The 14,230-nt window shown below is 34.6% G+C and overlaps 1 protein-coding gene and 1 long non-coding RNA gene across 2 annotated transcripts; one reads left to right on the top strand and one right to left on the bottom strand.

Annotated features, from left to right (window-relative positions):
* Nucleotides 1–4,909: 4,909 nt before the first annotated feature.
* On the top strand, nt 4,910–6,579 carry LOC133039863 (uncharacterized). The gene is made up of 3 exons (XR_009688798.1): nt 4,910–5,067; nt 5,765–5,841; nt 6,342–6,579. It is a non-coding gene; the product is annotated as an uncharacterized LOC133039863 (long non-coding RNA).
* Nucleotides 6,580–11,897: 5,318 nt separating this feature from the next.
* Nucleotides 11,898–13,405, bottom strand: LOC115703660 (gibberellin 20-oxidase-like protein). Its single transcript, XM_030630900.2, has 2 exons — nt 12,768–13,405; nt 11,898–12,677 (listed from the first exon to the last, which is right to left on the bottom strand). The coding sequence occupies exons 1-2, from the start codon at nt 13,148–13,150 to the stop codon at nt 12,026–12,028; spliced, it is 1,035 nt and encodes a 344-aa protein (XP_030486760.2). The 5' UTR covers nt 13,151–13,405; the 3' UTR covers nt 11,898–12,025.
* Between the last annotated feature and the right edge of the window lie 825 nt (nt 13,406–14,230).

The following is a 14,230-nucleotide window of genomic DNA, read 5'->3' as shown; positions in this document are numbered from 1 at the left end:
CTCAAGAATTTCTTTCAAAGCGATGCTATCCTCCATATTTGCGTCAAGGAAGATGAGACTATCATCCGCAAATAGGAGATGGGATAATTTTTGCTCCATCACACCGAACCGTAATCCATGAAGTTTCCCAGCCCTTTCCGCTTCAAAAATTAAACAAGAGAGACCTTCAGAACATAGTAAAAAAAGGAATGGAGAGAGAGGGTCACCTTGGCGAAGGCCTCTTTCGGGAGTGAAGGAACCTTTGATAGCTCCATTAATAAGAATGGAGAAGGATACCGAACGGATGCAATTCATAATTTTGGTAGTCCACTTCTTATCATAACCCAAGCAATTCATCATTAATTCTAAAAAGTCCCACTCAACTCGATCATAAGCCTTTGACATATCAAGCTTGACTGCCATTTTCTTTCCATTTCCAAAACGACCTTTGCGCATACAATGGAGGCTTTCAAATCCAATAATGGCGTTGTCTTGAATAATCCGGCCTCCAATGAATGCACTTTGGTTGGCTGAAATGACAGAGTTCATGCTTTGCTTCATCCTATTCGCGAGACACTTCGAAATCACTTTGTATATAACATTACAAAGACTTATAGGACGGAAATCAGACATCCTTGTGGGCTGTTTAACCTTCGGAATTAGACACAGCAGGGTTTCATTGAGTATACGGCAGTCGGCATCATTGTTTAAAACATCTAAGCAGGCCGAGGTGACTTCTTCGCCAACCAATGCCCAGTTTTTTTGGAAAAAAAGTCCAGGAAGACCATCTTTGCCCGGTGCTTTGAGAGGATGAACTTGGAAGAGGGCTGTCTTAACTTCGTCACTAGTAAAAGGCTCTAGCAAAGCATCATTTTCAGCATTACTTAGACGATGAGGAACACATCTTTGGAGGGTTGTTAACATATCCGAGTCTCTATTTGCCTTGGTGAATAGGTGCTGAAAATAATTAATGGCTATGATCTCAATCTCTTTCTCATTGGTTCTCCATTGGTGGTAATTATCATACAGTCCCAAAATAGTGTTTTTTCTCCGACGATGGGAAGCTTTGAAGTGAAAATACTTTGTGTTGCGGTCTCCATGTTTGAGCCAAAGAGCACGACTCCGTTGTTTCCAATAAATCTCTCTTTTTTCCTCCACACAATTTAGGTCCATCTCAAGCTTGTTTTTTGTGATCCAATCTTCTTTACAAGTTGAATTTGCGAGGCTCTCTATCTTCCCTTTGAGTTCTTTTGATTTGGCAAACATTTCCTTCTTTTGCTGAATGTTCCAAGTATTTAAATTTATCCCACAAGAAGCTAACAGCCGTAAGATATGAAGAACCGGTTCCCCCTTAGCTTTTTTTTCCCACACCTTTGCAATAATCTTTTGACATTCCTCATTGTTCGCCCACGCTTGTTCAAAGTGGAATCTAGTGCCCCATCTTTTGTTGAATGTTTCCGTTGTTTTCCCCGGGTTTGCTTGAATCAAAATGGGTCTATGGTCTGAGTTCCACCAATTCAAAAGTGAAACTTTATTCTTGCAGAAACTGTTCTTCCAATCGGGATTACAAAAAACTCTGTCTAATTTCTCAAAAATCAGATTTGCCGCCCTTCCATTACACCAGGTAAACCCATCATTTTCCGGCTTGATTTCTTTCAACCAACAATCTGAGATAGCACTTCTAAAGTTCCTCATCAGATAATCGGGTTTGGGCCCCCCTCCCTGTTTTTCTTTCCTATGAACAATCTCGTTGAAGTCTCCACCACACACCCAAGCACCATTGAACATCGGTTTGAGCCTTTTTAAGAGTTTCCAACTGTCTAATCTTCCTCCCGGGTCGGGGCTGCCATAAAAGCCTGTAAATCGCCAAGAAAACCCCAAGTCATTCTCAACAAGGGCGTCAATATGAGACCCAGTAAAAGATTTGATCTGAACCGAGTAGTCATCTGTCCAAAGAAGCGCTAAACCTCCACTTTTACCCTTAGCATCAACTGAAAAACAACCAACATACCCCAACTGAATTCTAATACTCTCCATACGAACACTATTCAGCCGCGTTTCCGACAAGAAAATCATCCCGGGATGATAATTTTTAACATGGGATTTGAGGGTGTTTAAAGTCCAAGGGTTCCCAAGCCCTTGGACATTCTAAAAAAGGGCAATCATGGCTCTCGGCGACTCAGATATTTTACAAGCCATCATATTTTATAGAAACCTAATCAAAATTTGTGATTCTATCGATGGGGTGTTTCCCCCAATTCAAAAGATTGGTTTGGAACTGAAGCATACAGTTTGCCACAACATGAGGAAGCCGAAGTCCTGGGGCAGAGGATGGTGATGGACCTCGATCGAATTTTTAAGAGACACCTCTCAACCAGTGGTCTGATATGAAATCAAAGGTAAATTATGTTAGAGTTAGGCTTCACTACGCTCCCCCAATCACCAAAGAGGGCCAAGTAATCGCTAAACTTGACCTGGATGAAATTGAAATTGAATCTGAATACTAAAAAATTGTTGTCTATGGTTATGGGAGCTAATGCTCCACTCAAGGTGTTCGAAGGATTTGTTAGGCGTGTATGGGGTAATCTAGGTTTAGAAAGAGTGGTGATGATGAATAATGACATCAATTTGGTTAAATTTGGAGATGAGGATACAAGAGACTTTGTACTGGAAGCTGGTGTTATGCAATTTGATAACAAGCTAATTATACGAGGCATTGGTCTCCAGATTATAACTCCATAGAGATGATCAAATCGGTGCTAATTTGGATAAAAATTCATGGGCTGAGACTTTAGTATTCATGCGTTAATTGTCTAAAGTTCTTTGGTTAGCACAATTGGTACTCCCATAATGGATGACAATATTACAAAAGAAATGTCCCAAGTCAAATTTTCTAAGGTAATGGTTGATATGGAAATTAAGGAGGGTCTTCCTTCTCTTATCAACTTTGAGAATGAATGTGGTTTGTTGGACTCTATTCCAATAGCCTATGAATGGCTTCCCACTAAGTGCTCATAGTGTGGTGGCTATCGACATAAGGGGGATCAATGTAGGTGTAACGTCTTACTTAAAGGAACGTCACGTGTCGTGATTACAATCTATTAATCTCATTAATCAGAGTTTAAAAGCCAAGTGATTTAAAATAAATAATAAACTTAATTAAATAAATAATTTGCAATTAATATACACATTTTAGCCAAAATAATTTAAAGTTACATATTCGGGATTCCATTAAAATTATTTTTAAAATATTACAATTTATTTTGTACAGGAAAAATAGAATTTCTATACAATTTTTATTGAACCCAACCATTGTGGTCTAGCTTGGCCAGAACATGTACAAGTCATCCTCAAAGCCCTCGATCTCATGGCTGACCGGACACTACTTTACCCTTGCCTGCACAATAGAGCACCCGTGAGCCAAGACCCAACAAAATAGAAAATTAAATAGTATGATAATTATAATAATATTTACATTTCATATAGTACGTCACTATGTATATACTGTGCCACCACACCACATTATTCCATATATAATGTTGTCACTATAATTAATGTCTATGTAGCATAGATCCACGTGTTATGCTCACACGTCTCTTTTACATTCAAGGCCTTATAAGGATTTGTCAGAGTCTAACATGGTTATGCCTTACACGCATAACTCTACTCAGATATCCAATTAATAAATTATCATCTATTTATAACAATACGCACTTAGGGTAATAACCCTAGGTCACGATTTCACAATAATAATTGAATATCATAAAACTGTACCACCACACTATATTCTATGTGTTTAGTTTACTATCTTACCTTATCTCCAATGCATGAGAAGAATCTCGATCCACAGGTGATTCTGACCAAGCGTCGGTAATCCTAGTCACAATTCTTGAGTTTTACAAACTAGGGTTAATCCCCTAAAAATTACATCCATAAACATATAAGACTCCAATATTGGACCATGTAATAGAGCTCGAAACAAGCTTTCTAACGATATAAAGAACATCCAAAACGAAGTTCAGAGTCAAAAATCATACTATAGTCGCCATCTAGTCGCGACTAATTATCATCGCGACCAGACTAATGCTGGTCGTGATTAAGGCCTGGGCAGAGGATATCCCCTGCTTTGGTCTTGAGCCTGGTTGTGACCCCACTGGGTTCAAAGCCGAGAAAATGCCTAATTTTCAGATTTTGCCTAATTCGAAATTTAACCAAAATAACCCCAAACCTACCAAAACCTTAGCAAAAACATTTCAAATCAAACTAAGGTATTTTTCAAGCATTCTCAATTCAAATGACATACTTGAATTCACAAAACAACCAATAAGGTTCAATTTATACCAAAGCATGCATTTATAAACTCAAGAACAGAGAATCAAAATCCTCATGCTCTACTCTTCAAACTACCATAACAACAACAATGTAATACCTTGGAATTAAGAAATGGATTAGCAAAACCCTAATTAGATAAATATGAATAATTAAGGAATTATATTTTTATATAGTTCAATATATGAGAATTTAATTGATTAATTATATGTTAAGACCCCGTTGGTGAGCTAGGGGCATTTTAGTAATTATGACCCGGGAAGGCTAAAATAATGAAATTAATTTAATTACGTGCTTAATGGAACTATATTATTATATAGTATGCCTGTGTTGTCTTTTCAGGTGTGTTCTGACAGGTTGGCGCGGTATAGTCACAATCGGGTATTTCGGGTCGAACCGGGTTCGGGCCCGAAATGCAAATTGGATTTGTTTATTTGGCATTTTATTTGATATGTGATAATCTGAAATTTAATTGGGATTTATTTATGCTTGGAATGACAAAAATACCCTTGTGAGGGTGAATATGTGTGTTTTGGGCCCTAAGGGCATTTTGGTCTTTTGACCTCTATTTTCTATGTTTAATAAAATTGATTTTTTTGAGATAAAGAAATCAATTTCTGGTGTTATTCATATCTCTTGGCCGACTCTCTCTTTCTCTCTTACCCTTTCAATTTTTCAACTTGTTTTGGTGAGGAAAAGCTTGGTTGGAGCTTGATTCTTGGGAAATTTATTGTGCTAAGCTTTGAATTGGGAATTAAGGTAATTTCTTACTGAATTTATTTGAAACTTATTGTTGATTTCTTGCTGAAATTCTTGGGGTAAAAGCATGTTTTAAGTTATTGTGTTCTTATTGTTGCATGTTCATGGTTTTGGTGTTGATTTTGGTGAATTGAATGAGGGATTGCTTAATTCATGTTTGTTGAGCTTGGATAGTGATTTTAGGCTATTTTCTAGCTTGAAATCCATGCTATTTTGATATGTGGCTGCTGGAAAATAGTTGAGTTTGATGGATTTCTTAGCTCAAGTTCTTGAGCTTGAGTATTGTTAGTTTGAAGCATGAATTATGTGTTTTATGCAATCTGAAATTGTGAAGTTTATGCATGAAGTATGTGTTTTAAACTCCCTTTATGATGATTAAAAACCTATTTTATGGTTTGGGAGTTTTGGTTGTGAATTGGGGTGATTTGAGTGTGTTTTGGAGCTGATTTTCGTGTTCTTGTTGCTATTTTTCTGGGTTTTGAACCCAGATGCCGGCATGGTATTTAGCATGCCGCGGCGCGCTCATTTTTGCAAACTTCAAATGGCCATAACTTTGTGATCCAGACTCCGATTTGGGAGTTCTATATACCGTCGGAAAGCTCTTTTTGAGCTCTATCTGAATATTTGAATTTTAAATGCCATGTGAATATTTTATAAAAGTGAAATCAGGGGTTAACCCTATTTGTGAAAATCCCAGATTTGCGTGACTAGGATTACCGGCACCTGATCAGGAGCACCCGGGGATTTGGAATCTCTGATATTACAGGACAACAGGTAAGACAGTGATTAGCACGTAGAGTATGCGCAGTGACACTTATATTGAAAATGATATGTATGATTGTTTAGTAACCGGGATTAGGGTTATTACCCTAATATGAGCGATTGATGGCCTATGGTTATTACCCTAGTGATATATGTGTGTAAATGCCATGCCATGTTAAATTTAATGAGATTTAGGGTTTATGCGCTCAAGGCATAATCAGGTTGGACTCGGTAACCATAACCGAGATGAACCAATTCTAAGGCTTTATTGTAATCAGACGTGTGAGAGCAACACGTAGGTCTACGCCACATAGATATAAATAGATGTGTGAACGCAACACATAGGTCTACGCCACGTAGACATAAATAGGCATGTGAGTGTAACATGTAGGTCTGTGACACACAGACATATATGAATGGTATTACTGTTTACATAGCATGATGAGCATATTATATTTGTTATGATTTATACTGTCTTGCTGGGCTTGGCTCACGGGTGCTCTACTGTGCAGGAAAGGGTAAGGCATTAGCTGATCAGCCATGAGTTCAGGAGCTGGGCGAAGAATGTACATGTCCGAGCCATATTAGACCAAGCGGGTTAAGGGTCTACCAGCGATGTATTTTGAAACTCTATTTTGCCGCTTAGGCCGGCTGTAAGAAAAAGACTTGTAATAAAGTTTGTAAATATTTTTTGGGATCCCAAATGTTATAAAGTTTAAATTATTACAAGTTTTATTTCCATTCCGTTTATTTCAAAAGTTTAAATTCTGCGCTATTTTGATTAGTAATCCTGCTTAGGGGATTAGGATTTCGTAAATAACTCGAGTAGCGTGCCTAATTAATTAGGGCGTTACAAACAACATACAAAGGAATAAATTAAAATTTCCATCCTCATGCTCAAAAATACACAACTTCAGCTCTAAGTTCAAATTCAAAATTACAAGGCGTAAACACCAAAAAAACTCTATCTTTCACCTATGATCTTCATCCAAACACACAACATGTAATACTCCATTAAAATCCAATTTCAAAACTAGAGCAACAAAAGAATAGAGGAAAAACTACCTCAAGTGCTTTTCCACAGCTTGAACCAACAAATTTCCCTCAAGATATCAACTCTAAGCTACCAATTCACACCAAATTCAAGTGTTTAAAGAGATGGAGGGAGGTCGGTTTGAGAGAGAGAGAGAGAGAGAGAGAGAGAGAGAGAGAGAGAGAGAGAGAGAGAGAGAGAGAGAGAGAGAGAGAGAGAGAGAGAGAGACAGAGAGATCAGAATGAGTTTGTTTTATTTTCTTTAATTTATGAAAACAATTTGCTTAAAGCATTTCTAGTAAAAGGTGGTCAAAAGACCAATTTGCTCCTAGGGCCAATATTCCACTTATAGATCATTTAAGGAAAATTTAGAAATTTCGTTCTATATAGACATTCAGATATTCCTAAATAAATTATGTTATAACACAATCACACAATGTATTAATTTTGGATCTTGAACCCAATTCGAGCCCAAAATATCCGGTTGTGACTATACCGTGCCAACTTATCAAAAATTACTTGCATTAAAATAATATAACCATACTATATAATAATATAGCCATTAGCACAATATATAATAAAATTGTTATTTTACCCCTTTCGGGTCAAAATTACAAAACTAACCCTAACCCGTAAGTGGGGTCTTATAAATGATAAATTTCAAATAATTTCTATATAATTAATTATATAATAATATAATTACTCAATTATAGTTAATTTATTTTAATTAGGGTTGCTAATCTATTAACTAATCTCAGGATATTACAATAGGTCAGGCTAAATATGACAACCTAAGAAAGAAGAGATAAAAAAGGACACAAAACGAGTTGATGCATTTGCTAAGTATCCTGGAAAGGTTATCCTATCTGACATTAAAGAGAAATAAGTTGAACAGGTGGTTGATGTTGCTTCTTCTTCAGTCATTGCTGTTATTGAAACTAGCTCAGACCAGCTTAAGGAAAAGATCATTATGCCAGAAATAAAAGTCCAGACAATGATGGAGTTTGGGAAGTACCTAAGAGGAAGAGTGGTCGTATTCAAAAGCGAGTAAAGAAATAAATTGGTAATGAATTCAATGTTTTACAGAACTATTTACAATCTATTAATGGAGAAATGCAATCTATTGTGTTGGAACATTAGAGGTTTCAATTAGGGGTGTTCGTGGTGCGGGCAGTGTTGGTTGTGACCTATTTTTCAAACTAAATCTCATATGCGGTTTTTTGTAATTTCTCAATCGCAACCGCTCCGCGAGATCTTAAAACTGCAAAAACCACACCGTGAAAAATACAGTTCAGTTTGAGCAGTTTACACTATTATCATTGTCAAACATTATAATAAAAATTTAAAAATCAATCTAATAAAGTTTTAACAATTCATAAATAAAAAATTAAAGTTTTAACATCATTACATATATAAGTGGGCCTCGACATTCAGATTCAATGTTGAGCTTCAAGCGTGCGACATGCCCCTATAGTGTTACGAGGCACAACCTGTTTCTAGAAAATTCTTGGGAGCTTTCAAAAGACATGGGCCGCAACATGCTCTTGCAGTGTCGCGGCCCGCCTGCTTTATGTGACAAATTTTAGGGTTTTAACTCTATTGAAAAGCTATACAAAGGACCCTACACTTTTCAAAGCAACAATTATTAAGCATGAAAATTGGAAGCAAGAAGTGGCTCGAGAGACTTTCAACAATTATTTTTCGAAGAGTTCTTTCTTCTTCTTCTCTGGTTCCTTATGTTCTTTATTAATTGTCATCAGTTATTTACAATGAATATGAGTATTGTTACGAAAAATATGAATAATACGCAAGTGCACGTAATCAAGTAGTACTCACAGAGGTGAGGTCGATCCCACGGGGAATTGAACTGAATACCATTAAATTAGACTTATGTTTCTATTTGGCAAACCAATAATTTTGATGGCAATAAAATTAAGAAATACAATAAAATAAATTTCAGCAATAAAAGTATTTAATCAAGGATGAAAAATTAGGAAAAAAATCCTATTGACTTAATTACCCAATTGTTAATTCTAATTACTATTCTCTTTCTTAATGTGAATGATAGATTAAAGAATTGACCTAACTCTTTTTAGATTTTTTAGGCCCTAAATCATATGTTATCTAATCATCTCTGAATTAGCCTAACATATAATTAGCATTAAGCAATAATCTCAATGTCACTAAGGGTATGCAAATACTTTCGTTTCATATCAAATCTAGTTTTCCAATTTTAGCATTCCTAATTCTCACTTTTCAGATTTTGAATTGAGATCATAAAACATGCAAAAGGTGATCAATCTTAAACATTAATTAAACACACACATGGATAAATTCACACTTAAGAAAGGAGAAATAGTAATTGTCATTAACTTAAGAAATAATGTCAATCAGCATTCATCATCTCCTTAAATAGGAGTTTAGTTCATAAAATCCATAATAACATCTATAATCAAATTTAAAACAGAAATTAACATAGAAATCAAGAGTTAAGGAAAGAACTAGTTGGTGATTGTGCTCCAGGTCGCCACAATTGCTTCCTCTGCCTTCTTCTTTCACTTTTGGGTCTAATTTCTCACTCTTTTCCTTCTAAAATACTAGCCCTTAAATAGAAATTATGGTTGCTACCTTTGATTGGTGAAAGTCCAAAACTGCCCAAAATTTTTGTGTTTAGTCCATAGTCGCGACTACATAAAGCCTAGTTGCAACCATAGGCAAAAACCAAAAATCATGCTTTTCTGCATACGCCTTGTAGTCGTGACCATAGTCGCGACCGTGAAAAAGGGTCACGATCATGGATTGTGGTGGTCGCGACTATTGAAGCATTTTTGTTAGCTTCATCATATTTTTCTCCAGTTTACCCGTCTTTTCAACAATTTATAGAATTTAAACTCTAATGCCTCGGTGATTTGAAACAAAGAAATCAAGCATAAAACCATTCCAAAAGATTATATTGACAAAGAAAATAACTATAAATTTGACCCGGAACTTAGGCTAGAAATAGCCTATCAAGTATTTAGACTTTCAATTAGGGTTGTTAATGGAGATTGTTTGACACTTTATTTTGGTTTGACGTGATTCAATTCTTTTCCAATTTTCTTTGTGTATTTATTTTATTCGTACTTAATTTCTTTTAATTGTTTGGCCATCAATTAACTGTTTATGATATCAATACGAAATCTCAGAAGTGAGTATTGATTATGCTATAGTGAAATAGACACAGATTTTGATATAGGACGAGAGTACCTATATGGTTTGTGTAGCATTTAAGATTTTCATGCTTAATGCTTCCTATTTGTTAAATTAATCACAGAGTAGAAAATTTTCATATAAGTTGAGATTTATTTGTCACAGCCTGAATATAAGTTTCTTTAGTAAATTCGCTATCACATGAAAATTAAAATTTAGGAATTGAATTATACCAAACCATATGAAGTAGATTCAATTGAAATTAATCACCCTAAGCTTTAATCATTGTTAAATTACACTTGAATTTATTTGTTTTCTTTGTCAATAGATTTTAAACATCTTTTCTTATTTTTATCATCAAATAGAATTAGAAATTAAATTGTTTGGTAATTAATTACAGCCCTTGAGGGATCGACCTCACTCTGGTGGGTCTATTACTTATAAACGATACGTATACTTGCGTACTAAAAAATCCATAACAATCATATCGGTATCCTATCAATAATTCATCGATAACACTGTAAAAAATACACCGACTACATCAACTGATCCAAAAGTTCAAATTATCACTAGAAAATTCACAAAATCTAGAAAAATCACGAGAACAATGATAAATCTAATTTTTTTTTTAAAAAACGTACCTTTTCACTCAGTTCGGTGGTTGTTGTCTCGACAATTTGACTGAGAACGACTTGTGGAGCAGTGGTGGTGCACGGATGTGTCGACTTGCTTTCGCGGGTTTCGTGGTGGTGGGTTTTTTGATGGAGTTTGGTCGTGGTGGTGGGTTTCAACTAGGTCTTGTCGGAGGTTCGTTGAAAAATGGGTGGAGATGGTGGAGAGAAGATGGTGCTCTTTGTCGTTTGGGTGGATAGCAAGAGCGAGATAGAGAGACAGATAGACAGATAGAAAGAACAAGAGAGAAAATTGAAAGCAAGAGCGAGAGAGATTGAATATGGTTGGGTTTGTAGCCGTTATGGGGCCGCCATTTGGGTTTGGTGGAGAGAGAAATCACGGGGAAGAGAAAAAGACAGAAGGGGAAAATTAAATAAAAATAACAGTTTGGGTAGTTTGAAAAAATAGTAGTGTTATTTTGTACAAATTAATGGAAAATTTAGATTTTGAAATGATTGTTCTTTTAAGCATGCAAAATAATTTTCCCTTTTAAATTACTTTTGACATTCCAGATATTCAACGGAAAGATCAGCCGACATTGCCCGCTGTCTGTTGATCGAAGTATGTCCTCAACAAATAATTGCCAAATTATATAAGAATTGGTTTGATATGAACTCTGTCTTGCTGCAATCAAATTGGATAGTTTGTAGTTAGACAGGAAAGTTGAGGTGTACTCATTGACTTGTGTGGGGTCTCATAGATCTGCCTCCAATTTAACTTGCACCTAACTTCAATATTTTTTTAAGGTTTGAATTTGAGTTTTCAACCACTAATAATACTCGTCAAACTAGTCTTTGTGGCCAAGCATAAATCATTAAAACACAAATGATTAATATATATATATATATATATATATATATATATATATCATGTTATTATATTCCATTTGTTTAAAGAAACAAAGTCACGTTGTAATTAAAGTCAATTGTAGGCCCTCTTATCTCTCTCTCTTATATAACTTCAATATATTGAGCTTGCAAGCCAAGATTACTTAAATATTATAAGTAAGAGAGGAAATATATATATATATAAACAGAACAAACAAGAGATTATATTATGAGCACAATACCAAATCACATGAATGAACATATTATTAGTAGTGAATAAATAATGATTAAACACAACAATTAATATGAACGTATAAATTATGCACACACAAAACCAAACATAATTAAACAAAGTTCCAAAAACCACAAATTTAGTCAAATCATAACTAACCCACATGAAAATTTTGTTAACTACAATCTCTTAGAGATATAGCAATAATAATAGTCACTAATGAATTGTTATAATGTAGAAATTTTAACTTTTGAGGGATTTTGTTATCTGATCAGAACCTGTAATTCCAGCAAAATCTTTCACATTAAAACCAATTTTCTCAAACTTTTCTTCCCCAACACTGTTTATCTCTCTAAACTTCAAATAATCTGCACAAAGAAAAGGCTTGTAAAGCCTCAAGTTATGTTCTTCACAACCACCCACCACTTCATTTGGGGCATAAATTACTTTCTGATCCTCAAAGCACCAAAAGAAAGCCAAAGAAAATCTATTAACTAATCGCCTAAGCACAACTCTGTGTTCAGAAGACCTCAATTTTCCATTACTCCATGCTTGCATTAAGTCCCCTATGTTGACCAAAAGAGTTTCTTCACTTGGCTTTATGTCAAGCCACTTCCCTTGCTTAGATCTCACTTGAACCCCACCAAATTTGTCTTGATAAACAATTGTTATACAACTCATATCAGTGTGCATTCCAAGCCCTTCTACTTCTTTTTCTCTGTTCACACTCTCTGGGGGTGTGTAGTTGATAATCCTCAAATAACCATGACACTTTTTGAATTCAGAAACATACAATTTGTTATCCAACTCTTCTCCTAACAAGCTCATCAGCACAACTTGCACAATTCTCTTTGATAGCTCACTCATTTTGTTCCCATACTCTTTTAATACCTCACTAGAAAACACATACAAAACCTCAAATAATTATACATAACTCATAAACATATAAAATAATAAATACATTATATATATATATATTAATTACCTGAACTCTGAACTTTGTTGATTGAGGAGCACTGTTGATGAAGCCTGAGCAGAGGCAAAGAAGTCTGGCCCGGAAACTCGGAGGCTCTCAAAGAAAGGTGAAGCAACAAAATGAGGAGTGTAAGTTTTAATAGGAGAAAATGGACCAACTTCCAACTTTAATTCCAAAGGTAGACTAAATATGTGGTTGGAAAGAGAAGAGAGTTTGTTGTAAAGATTTTTAGGGACTCCATGATTTGTAATGTGAAAAAAACCCCATTCCTTGCAGGCTTGGGAGAGAGAATAAAGTGAAGATGAATCTAAAGGTTGAGAGATGTCAAAGATGGGAAGCTCTATACAAGTAGCTGCATTGGCCATTGTTGATGATTCATTAGTTTTACTCATTCCATCATCAATAATACAAGAAAATGGAGTTGATTCAGTTAGTTGGTTCTGTTGGCCAGTTTTGTAGTTATATATATATATATATGTATATATATATATATATTTGTAGTTAGCTAGCTTATTAGCTAGTTAGGTGTATGGCATGAAACATGTTATGTGTATATATATAAAAAAAAAAAAAATACATGTTACATATATGTAGGAAACATTCACATGGTCATTTTGTCAATCCACTAATTAAAATATGCTTAATGACAAATGTCAACTTTTAATGAAGAAACAAGACAAAAATATTGAAATGAATAAAAATGGAAATGGGGGAAATAATTAAGCAATAAAAATTTACAGTAGTTATATGCAGATGCTCCAAGTTGTTATATTTTATATGTTTTTGCCTTTGTTTTTGTCTACTACTTTAATGAGCATAATTTATCACAGTAAGCTGAATACCAGACAAGTTTACAGTTTTCAAGTGGTAATTACAATGTAACGATCTATATTATTCAATATTATAATAATAAAAAATAATGGGCTAACTATTATTATAGAGATTAGTAAAGGTTTGACCAAGCAGTGTGGCTGTTTATATAGGACAAAGATCAAGGTCAACGGTGGGAGAGGTTTTTGGTTTAGAATTACTAAATATATTCTAATGTAGATGCACAGTTTTGTCATTTTAAGTTAATTATAGTTTTAGAGAGCTTAGATTCTTGTCAGGAGAAAACTTTTTTTTTCTTTCTTTATTTGATTATTTTTATTGCCATGTTAATAGAAAAGAACAAATTATCCACTAGGCCTGCCCATGTATATATTTTAATATATTCAAAAAATTATATCTATAAGTATAAATATATAGGGTAACTCTTAGGTATGAACACTTATTTTGTCCCATTGGACTTTTTTTGTTCCATTGATTAAGCAGACTTTAAAGTTGTAGGATAAAAATGATGTGGTTGTTACCATTTTAACATAATATGTAAATGTGAGTATATTACCTTATATTTCCATGGGAATAATAAGAATAAATTATAAATTTTCAGTTACAATACACTCTTTTTAAAAGAGATATACTACTACACT

The sequence above is a fragment of the Cannabis sativa genome, chromosome 1 (genome assembly GCF_029168945.1).
Source record: "Cannabis sativa cultivar Pink pepper isolate KNU-18-1 chromosome 1, ASM2916894v1, whole genome shotgun sequence".
Classification (NCBI taxonomy): Eukaryota; Viridiplantae; Streptophyta; class Magnoliopsida; order Rosales; family Cannabaceae; genus Cannabis; species Cannabis sativa.
The sequence above is the reverse complement of the archived record's forward strand: the minus strand, read 5'-3'. Positions and strand labels throughout refer to the sequence as shown.